Source organism: Coffea arabica, chromosome 9e (assembly GCF_036785885.1).
Source record: "Coffea arabica cultivar ET-39 chromosome 9e, Coffea Arabica ET-39 HiFi, whole genome shotgun sequence".
NCBI lineage: Eukaryota > Viridiplantae > Streptophyta > Magnoliopsida > Gentianales > Rubiaceae > Coffea > Coffea arabica.
Genome location: NC_092327.1, coordinates 14,305 through 34,490, shown reverse-complemented (window position 1 = coordinate 34,490; position 20,186 = coordinate 14,305). Strand labels below are relative to the sequence as shown.

The 20,186-nt window shown below is 37.5% G+C and overlaps 1 protein-coding gene across 1 annotated transcript in view; it reads right to left on the bottom strand.

Annotated features, from left to right (window-relative positions):
- LOC113709478 (subtilisin-like protease SBT5.6) overlaps positions 1 to 17,397 on the bottom strand; it is a 31,799-nt gene extending 14,402 nt beyond the window's left edge. Inside the window, exons 1-3 of the mRNA XM_027232250.1 lie at positions 17,326 to 17,397; positions 17,034 to 17,226; positions 15,777 to 15,959 (exon numbers count right to left, since the gene is read on the bottom strand). Coding sequence (XP_027088051.1) covers positions 15,777 to 15,959; positions 17,034 to 17,226; positions 17,326 to 17,397 — 448 coding nt within the window. The remainder of the gene's footprint in view (positions 1 to 15,776; positions 15,960 to 17,033; positions 17,227 to 17,325) is intronic.
- Positions 17,398 to 20,186: the final 2,789 nt, after the last annotated feature.

Sequence of the window (20,186 nt, the reverse complement as noted above, 5' to 3'; positions counted from 1 at the left end):
GAATGGTTAAGTCAAAATGCTTGGACCCACTTAGGAAGTCCCCAGTGGAGTCGCCAACTGTCGCGCCCCACTTTTCGATAATGTGTGAATGTGTGTGAGTGAATTGTGATGTGTGAGTGATGTGAACGTGTGCAAAATGAAAAGTAAAAAGGCCATGGGACTTTGGAAAGCGACGATTTGGCCAAATGAAATTTTAAAAAGGGTTTTTTTAAGTATGAAAACGGAGTCGCCACTTGGTATAGATTTGGGGTGTACCAAGTCACCCAAAAAGTGTTTTTTAAAGACAAAGTAGTAAAACTCTTTTTAAAACGACTCCTAGTCCACGTAAGCCAAAGAAAAAGGTTCGGGGGTCACGTTTGACAAAGGGGAAGGCAAGGATAGAATCCAAGGCACCCCTTTGACCTAGCCAAGGCTAGTTGCGCGACTTAACCTTACCTTTCCTAATTTTCTACCCAATATATGTTCGCACGTTGGACATGACTATATGAATGCAAAAACCTAGACCTAGGGGGATCGGGGGAAATTTCTCTTCAAAGGTCGAGTGGTGCCAATCACATTAATTGTGAAGCCCAATAATGATCCTTTTGGAGAGGTCACGAATAATGCAGGTGGAATGCTCAAACAAGGAAAGAAAATATGAGAGGTGTGCAAATGAAGGCAAAAGTGCTCGTGTGCAAGTAAAGGGATAAAAAAATGCATATGTGCAAATGAGACAAAGTGTTCGTGTGCAAGTGAAGGGATAAAAAAGGTGTACGTGTGCAAATGGGAGGAGAAGTGTTCGTGTGCAAGTGAAGGGATAAAGGTGTACGTGTGCAAATGAGAGGAAAAGTGAAAGTGTAATGATAGAGTGGATGCATGAACCTAGGGAATTCATGCATATTGGATACGGGGAGACCTAAATCGTGACTCAATTTGCCCTTTTATAGAGGGAATACAAGCATGCTAAGGCTTAGAAAAAAGCCACACTTGTCTATATCCCATATTTAAGGGGACTCTCACGCAAATGTACCCTAACTAGCATGAGATGCAAAAAATCCTAAAATGAGGGAAAAGGGGCTCGAGGAGCATGCCAAATGATAAAACTAAGAAAAATGCATGACATGTAGTGAACATGCAAATATGCACTAACAAAAAGGGATGGCCTAATGAGCCACAACTAGCATTGGACTAGTGTGGTGACGTACATTCATCCATTCCATTCATTCATGGTTATGAAAGCAAGTAGACATGCCAAAACGCTCGTAAACACGTAGCACGTAGCACTTAGCATGCTCGACTAGATGCAAGAGCCTACTAAAGCAATTAAACATGTAGCAACAAAAACAAGCAACCAAGGGGAAGGGGAAATGGACCAGATGCTCTCCGAGCGCTATCTATTACAAGCCAAGAGGTGTACACATACCCCATAAAAGCATAAAAGGGAAAGGGTGAATGGACCAGATGCTCTCCGAGCACTATCTATTACAAGCCAAGAGGTGTACACATACCCCATAAAAGCATAAAAGGGAAAGGGTGAATGGACCAGATGCTCTCCGAGCACTATCTATTACAAGCCAAGAGGTGTACACATACCCCATAAAACTTAAATAGAAGTAAAAGCAAGTAAATGCACGCAAAGAGGTAAGGAAAGCGGAGTAGGCATGCGTATTCACATAACACGTAGGAGCACGTAGGGTCAAATGAAGTGCAAATGAAGGATAGAGTGTACCTCCCTTGAAGCGACGCCCTAACGTAGTGAAATTACTAACTTACCCTCCAAAATAATAAAAGGGTCAAGGTACCACTTTATTTAAAAAAAATTAAAAGAAATGTGCAAAACAAAGTTCATTTGATCATAAAGTTCCTAAAGTCATGACTTAAGCGCAATTGAAACAAAGCATGGTAGTTAATTGAAGCAAACAAACAATGAAGTTGCACAAATTAAAATTACCAAGGACCAAATTGATGAAATTATTTAATTGATTGGGTCCTAATGCCTTTAGTTAGAAGCCAAGGGGTTGATCTGCAATTTTCCAGGTTTATTTCTTCATGCAAAGCATGCAATCACGTAGGAAAATTTTCTGCAATGAGATCAATAAGACTGCTGCATTCTTTGCTTCCCTTTCCAATATCGTGATTCAGATTTAGCCAAAACTTTTCTTGATCTAACATTCCAAACTTCAAACCAAACAACAAAGCATAAACTTGGCAGTCAAACAACCCAAAAACATAGGGAAAGATCATGCAAACATTCTGGAAAAATACACAAGAATGATTCGGCACTTTGAAGATTTCTGCATTTGAAGCTTTCTGCAAATTTTCCAGCCATGTCTCCTGCCATTCTTATGTTCATTTTAATGCCATTTTCATCCAGACCAAATTAGTATTTTTATCCTAACATCAAATGCCTTGATTCCAAAACAGCAAAACACAACAATCAACGCCCAAAACCAGCCGAAGGAGAAAAAGAAAAACGGATAAATGGAAGCATACAATGTTCTGAAAAATTTTCTGGTATTGCTTCTATCCATTCTATCATGCAAATAAGTTCATGAAACAGCAAGTTTCTACTCATTCATCCTCAATTAAACACGCAACTTCACTGAAGGGTTGGCACAAAGAAATAGAGTTGACCATTAGGGGGGGAAAAAAACTAACAGCCGTAGAAGGAACGAAAATGCAGCAAAACCTTTTGTAATTCGGCACTTTGCAAGAATCAGTCTCCATGCTCAATCAAAACTAAATACAACTATGCAAACCTCTTACTTTACATCATGAAAACTTTCAGATTTAGACACCAAAAGCCGGGCAACAAGCATGCAAAATCCAAATGATTCAAGCAACTTCAAGCAAAGTTTACAAATTTTCTGCAACATTGAAATCTTATGTAATGCGGTCCTCCTTTCAAAAGGCAACAATTAGCATTCCAAGCAAAACAAAAGACAGACTGGAATCAAAATATCAAACACCAGACTTGCCATTCATTTTCAATACAAAGACTCAAAATAAACATGCAAATCTGGAAGTAAAAAAACGCAACTTCCCACTATATTATCCAAGACATACATAGCCAACAAAATTTGCAGCCAGCGGCAACCTCTTCGAACCCAAAACAAATACGATCTTATGCATCCTATCATCAAAAATCCAGCCATAAATCATGCATCTCCCAGAAATTTCCAACCCAGATTGTGCATAAAAATCACCAAAAGAAAACAGCCATGAACACTAGAAACGAACACAGCTAAACGCAAATCCCTTCTCCTCCAAGAACAAACCAGATTCACGGATAGAAACTCGCATGAAGAATGCAATCCAGTGCAAAGACTAAGACTTTCAGCATACAAACATAACTCAGCAACTTACAAACAAATCCAAAGTAAAAAAAATGTTACCTTTAAACCTTGACCGAAAGCTTGATGTATTCCAGAAGACGAAATCTTTGCTTCTTCGTCTCTCCCGCAGATGCGCTTCCTGATTCTTTGCCTTGCTTCAACGAATCCAAAACCTTCTTGCTGCCCAAAGTTTCCTGAACCAACACCTCTAAAACTCACTGCTTTTCTCTTAATCCGCCGTAAATCTTCCTCACTCTTTTATCACTCTTTCTCAGTCGCTGATTTTCTGCTTTCTTCAGCCGCACACTCTCTGTCTTTTCCCTTCTAGCTTTCTCTCTTTGTTTTTCTAAGTTTCGGCTGTCACCTCTCTCTCGTATGTCCTCCACCCAGAATTTTCTCTAGCCTTCAACCTTCTTAAACCCCAGCCGTTAGTCCTTTCCCCCAAAACTCTATCTTTTCGCTGCCTTTCCTTTTTCTTCTTTTGGTTTAGCCAGAAACCCTCGCTCCTGCGGCTGCTGCTGCATCTTCTATTTATATGGGGCCACCCCAACCCTAAAACTCCCATTGTCTCCTCTAAAATTGCAGCCAAGGGCTGCCCGAGCCCTTACTTGCAAGCTGCGTAAAAACGCAGCTTGCCATCGCGTATTCCCCTTTTTTTTTTTTTTTTTTTTAAGTAATTAACATTGATAATAGTAAAAACAAATAACAAAAACAATTTAATTAACATTGGATGAAAAATAAACTAGAAACGAGAAAGTGCAAATTCCAATTCATCATCTTTTCATTTTCCATTTTTCCTTTTTCCTTTAAATAATGAAACTAAATCCTAAACAACTAAAACATATTTTTTTTGAACACTTTTCTTTTCCCTTTGAGAAATTCTAGCTAAAATGGATAAAATAACTAAAACTAAAAGTAAATACAAATAAAAATAGAACAAATAAAAACGAATAGTAAATAAATAAATAAATAATAAAACACCAAAAATTTGGTGTCTACAGTTTGCCCCTCTTTGTCTGAGTTTTGAAAAAACTTGAGACAAAGAAGTAGACACCAAATACTTACCTGTGTTATTCGGCTGCAAAATGATTCCAACGAACAAGAATTCTAAAAAAATGGGACTGACCCGAACATGAATGTAAAAAATGGGATAGACCAGAACAGAAATTTAAATTTGGGATAGACCCACGGAATAGACCCGGACAGAAACGTAAAATTGGGATAGACCCACGGGATAGACCCGGACAGAAATGTAAAATTGGGATAGACCCACGGGATCTTTGGAATGTTGGCGGCACAAGACTCAGGCCCAACGTGACATTTGAACTGTTGGCGGCACGAAACTCAGGCCCAACGTGACATTTGAACTGTTGGCGGCACGAAACTCAGGCCCAACTTGACATTTGAACTGTTGGCGGCACGAAACTCAGGCCCAACGTGACATTTGAGATGTTGGCGGCACCAAGTCCAGGCCCAACATGGTCTTTGAGATGTTGGCGGCACGAAATCCAGGCCCAACGAGATCTTTGAGATGTTGGCGGCACAAAATCCAGGCCCAACGGGATTTTCGAGATGTTGGCGGCACGAAGTCCAGGCCCAACGTGACATTTGAACTGTTGGCGGCACGAAACTCAGGCCCAACGTGACATTTGAGATGTTGGCGGCACCAAGTCCAGGCCCAACATGGTCTTTGAGATGTTGGCGGCACGAAATCCAGGCCCAACGAGATCTTTGAGATGTTGGCGGCACAAAATCCAGGCCCAACGGGATTTTCGAGATGTTGGCGGCACGAAGTCCAGGCCCAACGTGACATTTGAACTGTTGGCGGCACGAAACTCAGGCCCAACGTGACATTTGAGATGTTGGCGGCATCAAGTCCAGGCCCAACATGGTCTTTGAGATGTTGGCGGCACGAAATCCAGGCCCAACGAGATCTTTGAGATGTTGGCGGCACAAAATCCAGGCCCAACGGGATTTTCGAGATGTTGGCGGCACGAAGTCCAGGCCCAACGAGATTAAGTGATGTTGGTGGCACTAAATCCAAGCCCAACGAGATTAAGTGATGTTGGTGGCACTAAATCCAAGCCCAACGTGATCTTTGTGAAGTTGGTGGCATGAAAACCAAGCCCAACGTGATAAAGTGATGTTGGCGGCACCAAGTCCAGGCCCAACGTGATAAAGTGAAGTTGGTGGCACGAACACCAAGCCCAACGTGATAAAGTGATGTTGGCGGCACCAAGTCCAGGCCCAACGTGATAAAGTGAAGTTGGTGGCACGAACACCAAGCCCAACGTGGTCTTTAGAATGTTGGCGGCACGAAATCCAGGCCCAACGTGATTTTTGGAATGTTGGCGGCACGAAATCCAGGCCCAACATGATGATGTTGGAATGTTGGCGGCACGAAATCCAGGCCCAACGTGATTTTTAGAATGGTCAGTGGGATAAGACCCAATCCTGCCATCCAATTGGTGAAGAAATTGAATTTGATTTGTCAAAGTACAAGAAATTAAATTTGATTTTCCAAGAAACAAAATTTTGAACTTGATTTTTTGATTTTTTGAATTTTTCTGATTTTTCGAGAGAATCTTTTTCCCAAAAATAATTTGCCCCAGTGTAGGGCCCTTTTCCCTTCTTTCTTCTCTTTCTTCGGCATCGGCCTTCCACATCGCCAGATGCTTTTCGTCGACTTCAACTGTGAATACCTGCACAGGGCTTACGTGCACTCAAATGAGCATGACTGATTTGAAAAAAATGCATTATTTTGATTCTTGGACGAAATCCTCAATTGGACTTACAAAAATATTTGCCCCTGTGTGGGCTTATTTTGCGAAATTTTGCAAATAAAAATTTTGCCCCAGTTTGGGCCCATTTGATTGCAAAAATTAGTTTAGATGATTTCCCATTTACTTGAACAAAGAAAAACCGCACTTTCTAAAATTTAGAAAAGAGTGCACATACAACAATGTGAAGAAACTTTAATCGTCAAGTTTGAACTCATGCAGAAATTTCATGATGAATTCCTCGAAATAACACCAAATTTAAGAAGAAGATTTCTTCCTTACTTTTAGCATTGGTGCTTAGGGTAACGGGTCACCACTTCTGGTTGACTCATCTTTTCAGGACCAATCACATGACTTTATTTTTGAACTGGCTAAGGAAATGGGAGATAAGAATCTGTCTCATTTTTGTGCCCCAGTTGTATGTAATCCATTCAATGTCACATCTTAGTGAAAGCAAAAAGTTTGTTACCCTTATTTTCAAGAAAACTTAGTCAACATACAAGCTTTCTAGGCTTGTAACGTATGGACAGAAGTGATAGCTAAACATGTGGAAACGGGTTATGCCCTTATGATCACAAATGATTTGATGAATTTCTTATGAGCATGATCCTCACTTTGGATTGTCATGAAAGAATAAGTCAACGATGGACTTTATTAGCTTGTAATTTGGCTTGAAAACGATAGTTTAAGACTTTCAAGGATATTGCACCATAGATCGCATTTTTCCAAAATTGCCCCTATTTTGAAATCAAAAGATCTCAGACTTTGTTTGCATTTTTCTCATCACTCACCAGAGACTTCAGCGTCAATTTTTCTGCATTTTCTTGCATTTACTTTTCTTTCTTTGCTTTTTGCCTCTTTTCCCTTTCCCTCGAGCTGATGGGTTTTCACATGGTGAGTAGCGTCAACCTCATACTCAAGCAATTCAAAAATACAGCTAAAATTTTCCGGCATCAGAAATTTTCTTGACAGGGCCATTGCAAAGAACAGGAGTCAGGACTTTCGGCTTTGTAATGGGGTCAGGTGGGGTGCTTAGAAAAGTTAAGGCCTGAAAACGGATTTCAAAACTGGTTTGAAGAATCTGAGATCGCATTGTTGCGCCAACCCTATTTTAGGGTAAAATCAGAATTTGCCCCAGTTTTTGCTCAATTGAGGCTTTTTCTCTTTCATTTTCTTTTCCCTTTTGATTTTTCGGCCTTTTGCCATTATTTCGAACTTTCACAAAATTTGCCCCAGTTTATTTTTGAACTGAGGTTCTCTTTTCCTTCCTTTGTTTTTGATCTTGTTGCTTTTCACTTTTTTGAAATTTTCTTTTCAACTCAAACTCGCCCCCAGTGTGGGGTTTGCGATTCTCAGGGGTTGCCAAACGAAATAATTTATTCTGATGGCTCAAAAGGGATAACTAGGGATAAAGTGTTCGATTGGAAAAGAAGATGGCCTGACTTGTATTCCATTCCTTACAACAGCTCTGAAAGGAAACTTTCGTTAATGCGAAATTTTTTTGCGTGTGTCTGAATTAACTGACTGAGGAAGACCCTTGTTCGTCCATATTTGTGAAACGTAGGCGATCCGTGCGGACAAAACTCTTCCCTTTCTTTCTTCTTCTTTTTTTTCAAACCTGGACCCCAAGTGGAATCAAATTTCCCCAATTTGCAGTTCCCTCCTTATTCTAGCATTTTTGCTTTTTCCCTTTTCCCTTTTTTCTTTTTGTTTTTTGTTTTTTTGTTTTTTTTGAAAATTCTCCAATCTCCCTCCCCAATGTGGGGTACGACCATGAGTGCATTAGAAAAGAACCACCAATTTTAGCTCAAAATGGGGATGCAAGGGGTGAATAGTGTTTGGATTGTAGAAACGATGGCCAAAGTATCATTCTTACACTTCATGACAACCAAAGTAACGAAACGGTCATTGAAAATCCATTCCCCTATTTGATATTTGAAAATTTCCAATATAGGGTAGAGATCATTAAGGCCTTTATTTGAAACGAAATTATTCTTTCATAGGCTCAAATGGGAGAGCAAGTGATAAAAATCTGTATAGGTAGTGAAACAAATGCTCAAAGTATCATTCCAAATTTTCAAAACAAACAAGAATAATGCACATTTTTGCTTTCACTTAGATGTGAATTGAATCCGGTTAAACCAATGGGGATTTTTCCAAGCAAAGAATGTCCCAATTTGCAATTTATCAATCAATGTCACTGATTTTATTTTGGGGTTAAGTGAAGGAAAAAAGATATCTCATTGGGCCTTCTGAATGACCTCTTTTAATTCTGAACACTCTTATTGTGAATTTTCAGGTCGGAGGTTGAAAAAATCCCAATTTAGTCTTATTTCTTAAAATTCATCATGAAATCTCCAATGAATAAGAATAAAGAATAAAATGTACATAAATATACACAAAACAATGATTGTCCAAAAAGTTTATTGCTGAAAAAGTTTGAAACAAAATTTCTCATTCAATTATGATACAAATGAGAAGAGAGAAAATTGTAAAGAGTTCCACATATACACTTTTTGTCTCCTTTTTCAAATATACAAAATTTTCCTTTGGAAAACAATTACAACATTTCTCAGAGGGTTTTCATCGTAGGACCCGCCCAAGAATCAAATAACACTTGTAATCTTCAAACTTCATTGGATTAAAATTATCATCAGATATAGAAGAATATTTCCGTCTTATTGAAATATTTTTATGAATGCAAGGGAGGGGGGAAACAAAAGAAAAATACCCCGAGTTAGTAGACAAAACTGCAAAATCGGTATGCATGTCCTATGGGAGAACCCTTTTATGCCAAGGGTAGGCCTAGCATGAAAATGCAATCCTCCAGAGCAGGCACTATACAATACCTGATGGATCCAATCAGCTCATGGAGTGAAAAATAATTTTGAAAGAATTTGGTCAATTGGGGTGACGAGAGATTTGTCAAAATGAGGTCAACGTCCGAATAGATTGATCACCTTTGATTTGCAAAAGGCACGGGTTTGACCTTGACGAACCTCCCATCGAAAAGATTGGAATTCGTTTTAACAAATTTTCTCAGTGAATTACGGGTCAAAACCCTAATTGATCAAATGGCTAGATGCAAAAGATTGTTTTTCTCAAAATCGACTAGGTTTTCCATTTTGAAAATCGACATTGAAACCCTAATTGGTCAAATGAAATTGACAAATTATTAAAAATCGACCGGATTACCCTAGAAAGGGAAACTGGTCAAATGAATTGAATGAAATTTAATTTATCCAAAATTAATCAGATCACCCTAACAAGGGTAAATTGATCAACTAGATTGAACGAAACTTGATTTATTCAAAATCGGCTCGGTTGCCCTAAAAATGGGTAAATTGGCCAAATGAATGAAATTGAATTAGTGATTTATTCAAAAATCGGCCGAATGACCCTAAAAAGGGTAAATTGGTCAAATGAATTGACGATTTATTCAAAATCGACCAGGTGACCCTAAAAAAGGTAAATTGGTCAAATGAATTGACTATTTATTGAGTGAATTGGCAAAATGAATTGGTTGAATTGTCCGGCCATTGGTTATTTCAAAATTATTGAGGTGCATTAGTCTATGACCTTCTAAAAATCAAATTTTGGCCTCAATTTGTTTATCGTCTCAATAGGAGGAATCATTTGTGAATTTCTTCAAGTTAATGTCCTTCACGCAAGGGATTTTTACCAATTTTTGATAAAATGGCCAAAAAGTGATTATTAGATGCTCATATTCCAAAGATCACTCTATGAAAGACGATCGGATCCTACCTTACCTTGTGCACTACCCCTTTGGATGGTACAACAATGTAAACGTGCAAGTCTCACTGGATTAAGTATCCGAGACACAAGGTGGCTTATTCCTAAACACGGGATTCCCTATGTGGCATTCCCTTTCTATGGTTTATGCATGATGCCATTTATTAAAGCGATATAAATATGTGACAAATATGACCTAAAGGATATAAATAATGCATCGGGGGGAAGGGTCTAAAAATGTAATGTACTTATTAAAAATTAAGCATAATGACTGAAATTTAAACATGTGAGCTATCTAGTGGGTAAGTCACTAAAAGAGTGCCGAAGAGGCCTCTTATTGCTAAGGCACATGAATGCAAGCCAAGAAAACAAAAGAAATGGTTAGTGCAGTTGATAGTACACATAACACATTGGGAGCAATTAAAAAAAGAAATACAATAAAGCAGGTAAAAGGGGTGGAACCCCTTCCCTCGTGCCTAATGTGCTTAAAATAGGGTGAGGCCGACTCTACCCTAGGTCATTCTACTATGGATGCATGAGGCTGGGGTTCACTAATGCCTAAACTCGATAAAGCTTCGGCTCCCAAGCCTTCAGACCTAAAGGCGAAGGGTCATCACTCCCAGGGCCTTCGGTCGGTGGCTCAAGTGATCCCTTAGGTAGCGCTATGGGCGCAGAGCACACCAGCCGCCTACCCAAGGCAATCGATCCTAATCCTACAAGGCGGTGTGGGATGGCGCCCACGAAAAATAAAATAAAATGGGATAAAGCAAGTAAACGTGCACGTATGAAGTGTTCCCCTATTTTGAGGGAAGGGGTTGAGAACCACGCGAGGCTCTAAAGGTGACACACCCCTCCCCAAATGCAATGCAAGCGCGAGATAACAAGTAAACATTCATTCAAACATACATTCATGAGTCGAGGGATTGGTTTGATTACGTGTATAAGACAAAAGGTCCTAAAAATGAAAAATGCAATCCTAATATCCACATGCTATGCATAGAAAGGGTAGAAAAAGGAAACGAATGGTTAAGTCAAAATGCTTGGACCCACTTAGGAAGTCCCCAGTGGAGTCGCCAACTGTCGCGCCCCACTTTTCGATAATGTGTGAATGTGTGTGAGTGAATTGTGATGTGTGAGTGATGTGAACGTGTGCAAAATGAAAAGTAAAAAGGCCATGGGACTTTGGAAAGCGACGATTTGGCCAAATGAAATTTTAAAAAGGGTTTTTTTAAGTATGAAAACGGAGTCGCCACTTGGTATAGATTTGGGGTGTACCAAGTCACCCAAAAAGTGTTTTTTAAAGACAAAGTAGTAAAACTCTTTTTAAAACGACTCCTAGTCCACGTAAGCCAAAGAAAAAGGTTCGGGGGTCACGTTTGACAAAGGGGAAGGCAAGGATAGAATCCAAGGCACCCCTTTGACCTAGCCAAGGCTAGTTGCGCGACTTAACCTTACCTTTCCTAATTTTCTACCCAATATATGTTCGCACGTTGGACATGACTATATGAATGCAAAAACCTAGACCTAGGGGGATCGGGGGAAATTTCTCTTCAAAGGTCGAGTGGTGCCAATCACATTAATTGTGAAGCCCAATAATGATCCTTTTGGAGAGGTCACGAATAATGCAGGTGGAATGCTCAAACAAGGAAAGAAAATATGAGAGGTGTGCAAATGAAGGCAAAAGTGCTCGTGTGCAAGTAAAGGGATAAAAAAATGCATATGTGCAAATGAGACAAAGTGTTCGTGTGCAAGTGAAGGGATAAAAAAGGTGTACGTGTGCAAATGGGAGGAGAAGTGTTCGTGTGCAAGTGAAGGGATAAAGGTGTACGTGTGCAAATGAGAGGAAAAGTGAAAGTGTAATGATAGAGTGGATGCATGAACCTAGGGAATTCATGCATATTGGATACGGGGAGACCTAAATCGTGACTCAATTTGCCCTTTTATAGAGGGAATACAAGCATGCTAAGGCTTAGAAAAAAGCCACACTTGTCTATATCCCATATTTAAGGGGACTCTCACGCAAATGTACCCTAACTAGCATGAGATGCAAAAAATCCTAAAATGAGGGAAAAGGGGCTCGAGGAGCATGCCAAATGATAAAACTAAGAAAAATGCATGACATGTAGTGAACATGCAAATATGCACTAACAAAAAGGGATGGCCTAATGAGCCACAACTAGCATTGGACTAGTGTGGTGACGTACATTCATCCATTCCATTCATTCATGGTTATGAAAGCAAGTAGACATGCCAAAACGCTCGTAAACACGTAGCACGTAGCACTTAGCATGCTCGACTAGATGCAAGAGCCTACTAAAGCAATTAAACATGTAGCAACAAAAACAAGCAACCAAGGGGAAGGGGAAATGGACCAGATGCTCTCCGAGCGCTATCTATTACAAGCCAAGAGGTGTACACATACCCCATAAAAGCATAAAAGGGAAAGGGTGAATGGACCAGATGCTCTCCGAGCACTATCTATTACAAGCCAAGAGGTGTACACATACCCCATAAAAGCATAAAAGGGAAAGGGTGAATGGACCAGATGCTCTCCGAGCACTATCTATTACAAGCCAAGAGGTGTACACATACCCCATAAAACTTAAATAGAAGTAAAAGCAAGTAAATGCACGCAAAGAGGTAAGGAAAGCGGAGTAGGCATGCGTATTCACATAACACGTAGGAGCACGTAGGGTCAAATGAAGTGCAAATGAAGGATAGAGTGTACCTCCCTTGAAGCGACGCCCTAACGTAGTGAAATTACTAACTTACCCTCCAAAATAATAAAAGGGTCAAGGTACCACTTTATTTAAAAAAAATTAAAAGAAATGTGCAAAACAAAGTTCATTTGATCATAAAGTTCCTAAAGTCATGACTTAAGCGCAATTGAAACAAAGCATGGTAGTTAATTGAAGCAAACAAACAATGAAGTTGCACAAATTAAAATTACCAAGGACCAAATTGATGAAATTATTTAATTGATTGGGTCCTAATGCCTTTAGTTAGAAGCCAAGGGGTTGATCTGCAATTTTCCAGGTTTATTTCTTCATGCAAAGCATGCAATCACGTAGGAAAATTTTCTGCAATGAGATCAATAAGACTGCTGCATTCTTTGCTTCCCTTTCCAATATCGTGATTCAGATTTAGCCAAAACTTTTCTTGATCTAACATTCCAAACTTCAAACCAAACAACAAAGCATAAACTTGGCAGTCAAACAACCCAAAAACATAGGGAAAGATCATGCAAACATTCTGGAAAAATACACAAGAATGATTCGGCACTTTGAAGATTTCTGCATTTGAAGCTTTCTGCAAATTTTCCAGCCATGTCTCCTGCCATTCTTATGTTCATTTTAATGCCATTTTCATCCAGACCAAATTAGTATTTTTATCCTAACATCAAATGCCTTGATTCCAAAACAGCAAAACACAACAATCAACGCCCAAAACCAGCCGAAGGAGAAAAAGAAAAACGGATAAATGGAAGCATACAATGTTCTGAAAAATTTTCTGGTATTGCTTCTATCCATTCTATCATGCAAATAAGTTCATGAAACAGCAAGTTTCTACTCATTCATCCTCAATTAAACACGCAACTTCACTGAAGGGTTGGCACAAAGAAATAGAGTTGACCATTAGGGGGGGAAAAAAAACTAACAGCCGTAGAAGGAACGAAAATGCAGCAAAACCTTTTGTAATTCGGCACTTTGCAAGAATCAGTCTCCATGCTCAATCAAAACTAAATACAACTATGCAAACCTCTTACTTTACATCATGAAAACTTTCAGATTTAGACACCAAAAGCCGGGCAACAAGCATGCAAAATCCAAATGATTCAAGCAACTTCAAGCAAAGTTTACAAATTTTCTGCAACATTGAAATCTTATGTAATGCGGTCCTCCTTTCAAAAGGCAACAATTAGCATTCCAAGCAAAACAAAAGACAGACTGGAATCAAAATATCAAACACCAGACTTGCCATTCATTTTCAATACAAAGACTCAAAATAAACATGCAAATCTGGAAGTAAAAAAACGCAACTTCCCACTATATTATCCAAGACATACATAGCCAACAAAATTTGCAGCCAGCGGCAACCTCTTCGAACCCAAAACAAATACGATCTTATGCATCCTATCATCAAAAATCCAGCCATAAATCATGCATCTCCCAGAAATTTCCAACCCAGATTGTGCATAAAAATCACCAAAAGAAAACAGCCATGAACACTAGAAACGAACACAGCTAAACGCAAATCCCTTCTCCTCCAAGAACAAACCAGATTCACGGATAGAAACTCGCATGAAGAATGCAATCCAGTGCAAAGACTAAGACTTTCAGCATACAAACATAACTCAGCAACTTACAAACAAATCCAAAGTAAAAAAAATGTTACCTTTAAACCTTGACCGAAAGCTTGATGTATTCCAGAAGACGAAATCTTTGCTTCTTCGTCTCTCCCGCAGATGCGCTTCCTGATTCTTTGCCTTGCTTCAACGAATCCAAAACCTTCTTGCTGCCCAAAGTTTCCTGAACCAACACCTCTAAAACTCACTGCTTTTCTCTTAATCCGCCGTAAATCTTCCTCACTCTTTTATCACTCTTTCTCAGTCGCTGATTTTCTGCTTTCTTCAGCCGCACACTCTCTGTCTTTTCCCTTCTAGCTTTCTCTCTTTGTTTTTCTAAGTTTCGGCTGTCACCTCTCTCTCGTATGTCCTCCACCCAGAATTTTCTCTAGCCTTCAACCTTCTTAAACCCCAGCCGTTAGTCCTTTCCCCCAAAACTCTATCTTTTCGCTGCCTTTCCTTTTTCTTCTTTTGGTTTAGCCAGAAACCCTCGCTCCTGCGGCTGCTGCTGCATCTTCTATTTATATGGGGCCACCCCAACCCTAAAACTCCCATTGTCTCCTCTAAAATTGCAGCCAAGGGCTGCCCGAGCCCTTACTTGCAAGCTGCGTAAAAACGCAGCTTGCCATCGCGTATTCCCTTTTTTTTTTTTTTTTTTTTTTTTAAGTAATTAACATTGATAATAGTAAAAACAAATAACAAAAACAATTTAATTAACATTGGATGAAAAATAAACTAGAAACGAGAAAGTGCAAATTCCAATTCATCATCTTTTCATTTTCCATTTTTCCTTTTTCCTTTAAATAATGAAACTAAATCCTAAACAACTAAAACATATTTTTTTTGAACACTTTTCTTTTCCCTTTGAGAAATTCTAGCTAAAATGGATAAAATAACTAAAACTAAAAGTAAATACAAATAAAAATAGAACAAATAAAAACGAATAGTAAATAAATAAATAAATAATAAAACACCAAAAATTTGGTGTCTACACAGCTCGAGTCCGAACTCAACTCAACTCGAGTTCGGTCAACATCGATCTCGAGTCGAGTTCAAGTTGACCAAGTCGAATTCGAGTTTAAAAATACTAAACTCGTTAGTTCGCGAACTAACTCGAATTCAATTATATATATATATATAAATATATTATTTTACTAATAAAGTTACATATATATTCCTCATATTTTATTATTTGTTAAGAAAAATTATTATTTTATTTATTTTTAAAAATAAAATAATTATTATTTTTTATTTTTTTAAGCTCGAACTTTATATTTTGAACTCGTTGAACTCGAGTTCTAGATTCGTAAATCTAGGTTGAGACTCGGTTCGATTATGTCAAAACTTGACTCGATTCGACTCGTTTGCACCCCTATTCTGAACTAACCCCCACAACGCAAAAATAATAATAAAAAAAAACCTTCAACAGTCAAAATGGTTTTTTGTGTGTATATGCATACATATTTGAAGTGTTTATGGTCAACAAAATGTTTAAGGTAATTAAAATAGTGCTCATAGAAATGTGGACGGAGAATATTATAATAATCAACAAAATAGTTCTTGACAAGGGAAATGGAAAATTACCAGAATCAAAGACTCCAACAATAACATCTTTCCCATAGTTTGCTCTCTTCAGTAATGCATCCCCGCTTACACGACTAGGATCACCATTTGCTTCGAGTAAGTATGTGAAATCCCATGATCTTGTTGTTTGAGGCCTTAATTCCCTTGCCTGGCTACGAAAAACTGAAATCACTCCATCCATCTCTGTTGATAGCAACAATAGCTTGCATTAAGTACAAGAGTACAATGATATTCGTATGTGTCTGTGTGTGCATGTGTAATTTTCTTTTTTTTTTTGGGAGTTATTTTCCTCCTGCATGCGGAAAGATTGTGAGAAAGCACTCTATTTGGTGAGAGTTGCAATATTTTACTGTTAAACCAATTGCCAGCCAATTTTATATGAAGAGCAAATTGCATATATACTCGATAAATTATTCGGGTTATCTTGCTTTAATTTAGTCACTGAAATTTTTTATTTAGCCAAAATGATCATTTAATCAATTAAATAGTACATTTTTTGCCACTCAACTCATGAAAACATGCACTTTTGCTCACTCAACTAATGAAAAAGTACACTTGTTGGTCACAAAATGTATCTTTGTACTAGTTGAATAACTAATTTGGCTAAATAAAGAGTTGATAACCAAAACAAAGGATTTCAAATAAATTAATGGCAATTTCCGCCGTTTGATCTTATATGAATTCGAGGTTCTTTTTTTTTTTTTTTAAAGTTTCCGATTGTGCAGATAGCCATTGTTATTCACTAATTACTACTATAAGTTAACTAATAAGAAATCACAGTAATAAGTGAAACACACTATATAATATTGTACCATAAGAATTTCGAAAGTTTGATCGGTGACTAAGAATTCGGAAACTTATTCTCAATATATATATATATATATATTCAAACTGTTTTATCAAACATTGTATATTGGATATTCTTTAGTTTTATCGATTTTCATTTTATTGAAATTCAAAATCCAATCTAGATTGGATCGATCGATTTTTCGATGGTTTCTAACTTTGAACACCCCTAACCATTACTATTTCATGTCCTCATTATTATTATTATAGAGTTGTATGTATGCATTGCTGTCATATCTTTTTGACAAGAAGTTCGTAAACAACACTTAAATTAACTTCACAAGATACAACCAAAAGGCAATTGCTTCGTTACTGTCATATCTGAAGACAAGGAAAACCTCACTTCGAACTGACCAATGCATTGCAGGACTTGTAATCCGTGGCGATTTACCAAGCGTATGCTTGACTAACCTGATAATTTAGAGGCTTCTTCTGGCGTAAGCAATGCGGAGAATCCATTGATTACGTTCTTATAGCTATAAATATGGGAGGCTTTAGCCTCTTCTTGTGAACCCTTTACGGAACGAAGATAGGAGTGATGCTGATCCTCTATTTCTTCAGGATTTCTGTTTCCACTGTGCTCTCCGAGGTACGCTACGTAGACCTGCAAGGGAATAATCAGTACAGTGATTTTTTTTTTTTTCTGAACTGACAATCAAAATTAGTAACACACGGATTACAGAAATGGGACATATATAGCAACCTTCCGTTCTTCACATAAGACTTTCACATGAAAAACAAGAAGAAAGCATAACGCAACTAAACAACTCTTCATTTTTAGCTTCTTGTGTTCTGACAGTTAGTTCCTGGCTGTATAACTTCACTACTGAACACCGCCATTATATAGAGACGAGTATATGACCAATAGGCAGTGCGGTCTTGATTAACTTGTAATACCCGACATATTTCCCCCCCAAAAAAAAAACATATATCAATAACACATAATGTTTGTTTTTGTTCAGTACTATCTAGCGGATAAGTGACTGTTTTGCGTTATATTTGAATGATATTTTATATTACTTTTAATCACTTTTGTAATGTTATAAGAAAAAAAATGGTCTATTTTGGCTAAATTGGTTCTAAATGCTACTTAGTACTTAAATGAGATTTTTGTCCTTTTTACTCACATGTTTTAATTGTTTTTTGTAGGAGTTAGAAATGAACTTTGTCTTGGATAAGAAATATGCTTGCAATATGTTGATTGAAGTCCGAAAATTCACAAAGTTGACAAGTTTCAAAAGTAGTTCGAGTCACATCAGTAAAAAATTGGAGAAACTTGTCGATTAAAAGAGTTAGGCTGAATCTCTCCAAGAATCCCTGGCCGGATTCTGGATGGGATTCAAGACAGAATGTTAGTTCTTTGGAACAATAAAATGGTAGCTAAAATACTTCTTTTTAACAATATCAGGGCTATGGACTCCATGCGTCGATCACACCATAACTGCTTTTCTGATTGCATAATGCTTCATTTTCTCGCTTTAAGAATTCTTATGGATTGGCCAGTTCATGTCACAAGGAAGAAGGACTACATTTAAAATTGGGGATGGTACGGGTAACCGCCTTAACAGATTATTTTTTATAACTATATAACAAATATTTTTTGCCAACTCAAACAAGATAAGAAATAGCCGACTAATTTCTATTTTCACGGTTTGGATCGGCAATTTTTAGAAATTTTTTTCTATCATTTACTGAACACACGTTTTCTGATTATCTTTTTATTTTACATGCATCACGTTACAACACATATGCTATATTGGATAAATAAAATTTGTTCAATTAGTCTTCATTCCATATGAATTTATTCAATTGAGGATTTAGAAGCGGGAATGAGTAGGAATTTGAAGCCGAAGCACTCAAGCAAGTAGACCTTTACTTTAGAATTTGAGGTTATTCCTCCAATTGGTTTATTCTAAATAATTCTAATATTAGCTTAAGAAAAAAAAAATTTTGGTGTACTCGTTTTTTTTCTCAAATGAGTTTTAATCCAAAACAAAAGAGTGCTCGAGTAGGTGGCTATATTCTACCCAACTTCTGCTAATGGAGGAATTAATGGAGCTATTGTTGGTATGGTTAGATATCTCTACATACTCGTAGACTGGTTTTCCGTGTACTGTGGAGTATTGGAGGACTTAATGCTTGAATACGGACCTCGTTTTAGCCTTCTTCTGTGATAGAATAGGGAGATCTTGATGTAAAATGTTATGCGAACTCCAAGAAAAAATACTTTAATTTATTTGCTGCTCAAAGAAAATAAAAGATAAAAAATTGACCCCTATTCATTTTACTTTTAAACAACATTTAGATTATGCTCCTTTTAATTGATTAAATCCATCAAAATATTACTATGTTTATATGCTCTCCATCAAAGTAGTAACAATAATGGAAATAAGCTTTTAGTTATTAAAAAATAAATCATTGATCAACAAAGTTATTTCTCTTCACTTTTAATAATGTGGCCTAACTCAATTATACCCATTGCCTAATTCAAGCTTAGGCATTTGTACTTCAGTCATTTGTAGTTTAATTACTACATTGGGGCTATAGAAATTACAAAACTAACAATAAATGTGACAGCAATGTGGGGTTTTTGATACTAAGTAATTGTCAATGTATATTTATTGCACCTTTAAAAAGTTTCTATTAATGTACTAAAACCAAACTAGTATTCTAACCCCTGCTAATGCACGGGATTTTTTGTTTCTTATTTTTGTTTTGATTAGTTATTGAACTTGGACAAGCATAAGTAATAAAAACATATTCTTACTTTTTAATTAATATTTATTTTATAATATTAGTATATTTTGTTTTATCAAGAACATATATTCTATTTCTAGCAATGGTAATAAATTTTTTATGTAACAATTAAAATTTGATGGACCCAAATCGATAAATACACAAAACCCCCAGGAACAATCAAGAAAAAAATGATATTGAGACAAAGGGAAATTTTCTATTAATCAAGCAAGACTCTGGCTACACCATTACAAAACACAACGGAGGTTACTACTTCTTCTTAAGGCTAAGAGACGGACGCAGGGGCTATATATCAATATCCCTTGGCGGCTAACCTCTATCACTAACGCTACTGGTCATAAGAGATTCAATCCCATGTGACAACCCTGCCAACCAACAATACTACTACCGATCCACTAATGCCACATGGCAACATAAATAAATAATAAAGGTTTGGTTTGCATTTCTACATTGTCTCCCTTAAATCAACCTCCTCTAACCTAGACATACCCAACATCTTCTTCAACTTGATAAAAGTCTCCGTTTTCAATGTTTTGGTGAAAATGTCAGCCACTTGCTCTTTAGTTCTGCAATAATCAACTTCAATCTCCTTCTCTCGAACCAACTCACGTATGAAGTGACATTTGATGTCAATATGTTTGCTACGTCCATGGAGTACTGGATTCTTGGATAACTCAATCGCCGACTTAATATCACAATAAATTTTCGTAAAATAAACCTACTTGTGTCGTAGAATACCAAGTGTGTGACGTAACCACAAAACTTGAGTAGCACTGTTAGCTGCTGCAATATACTTCGCCTACGCTG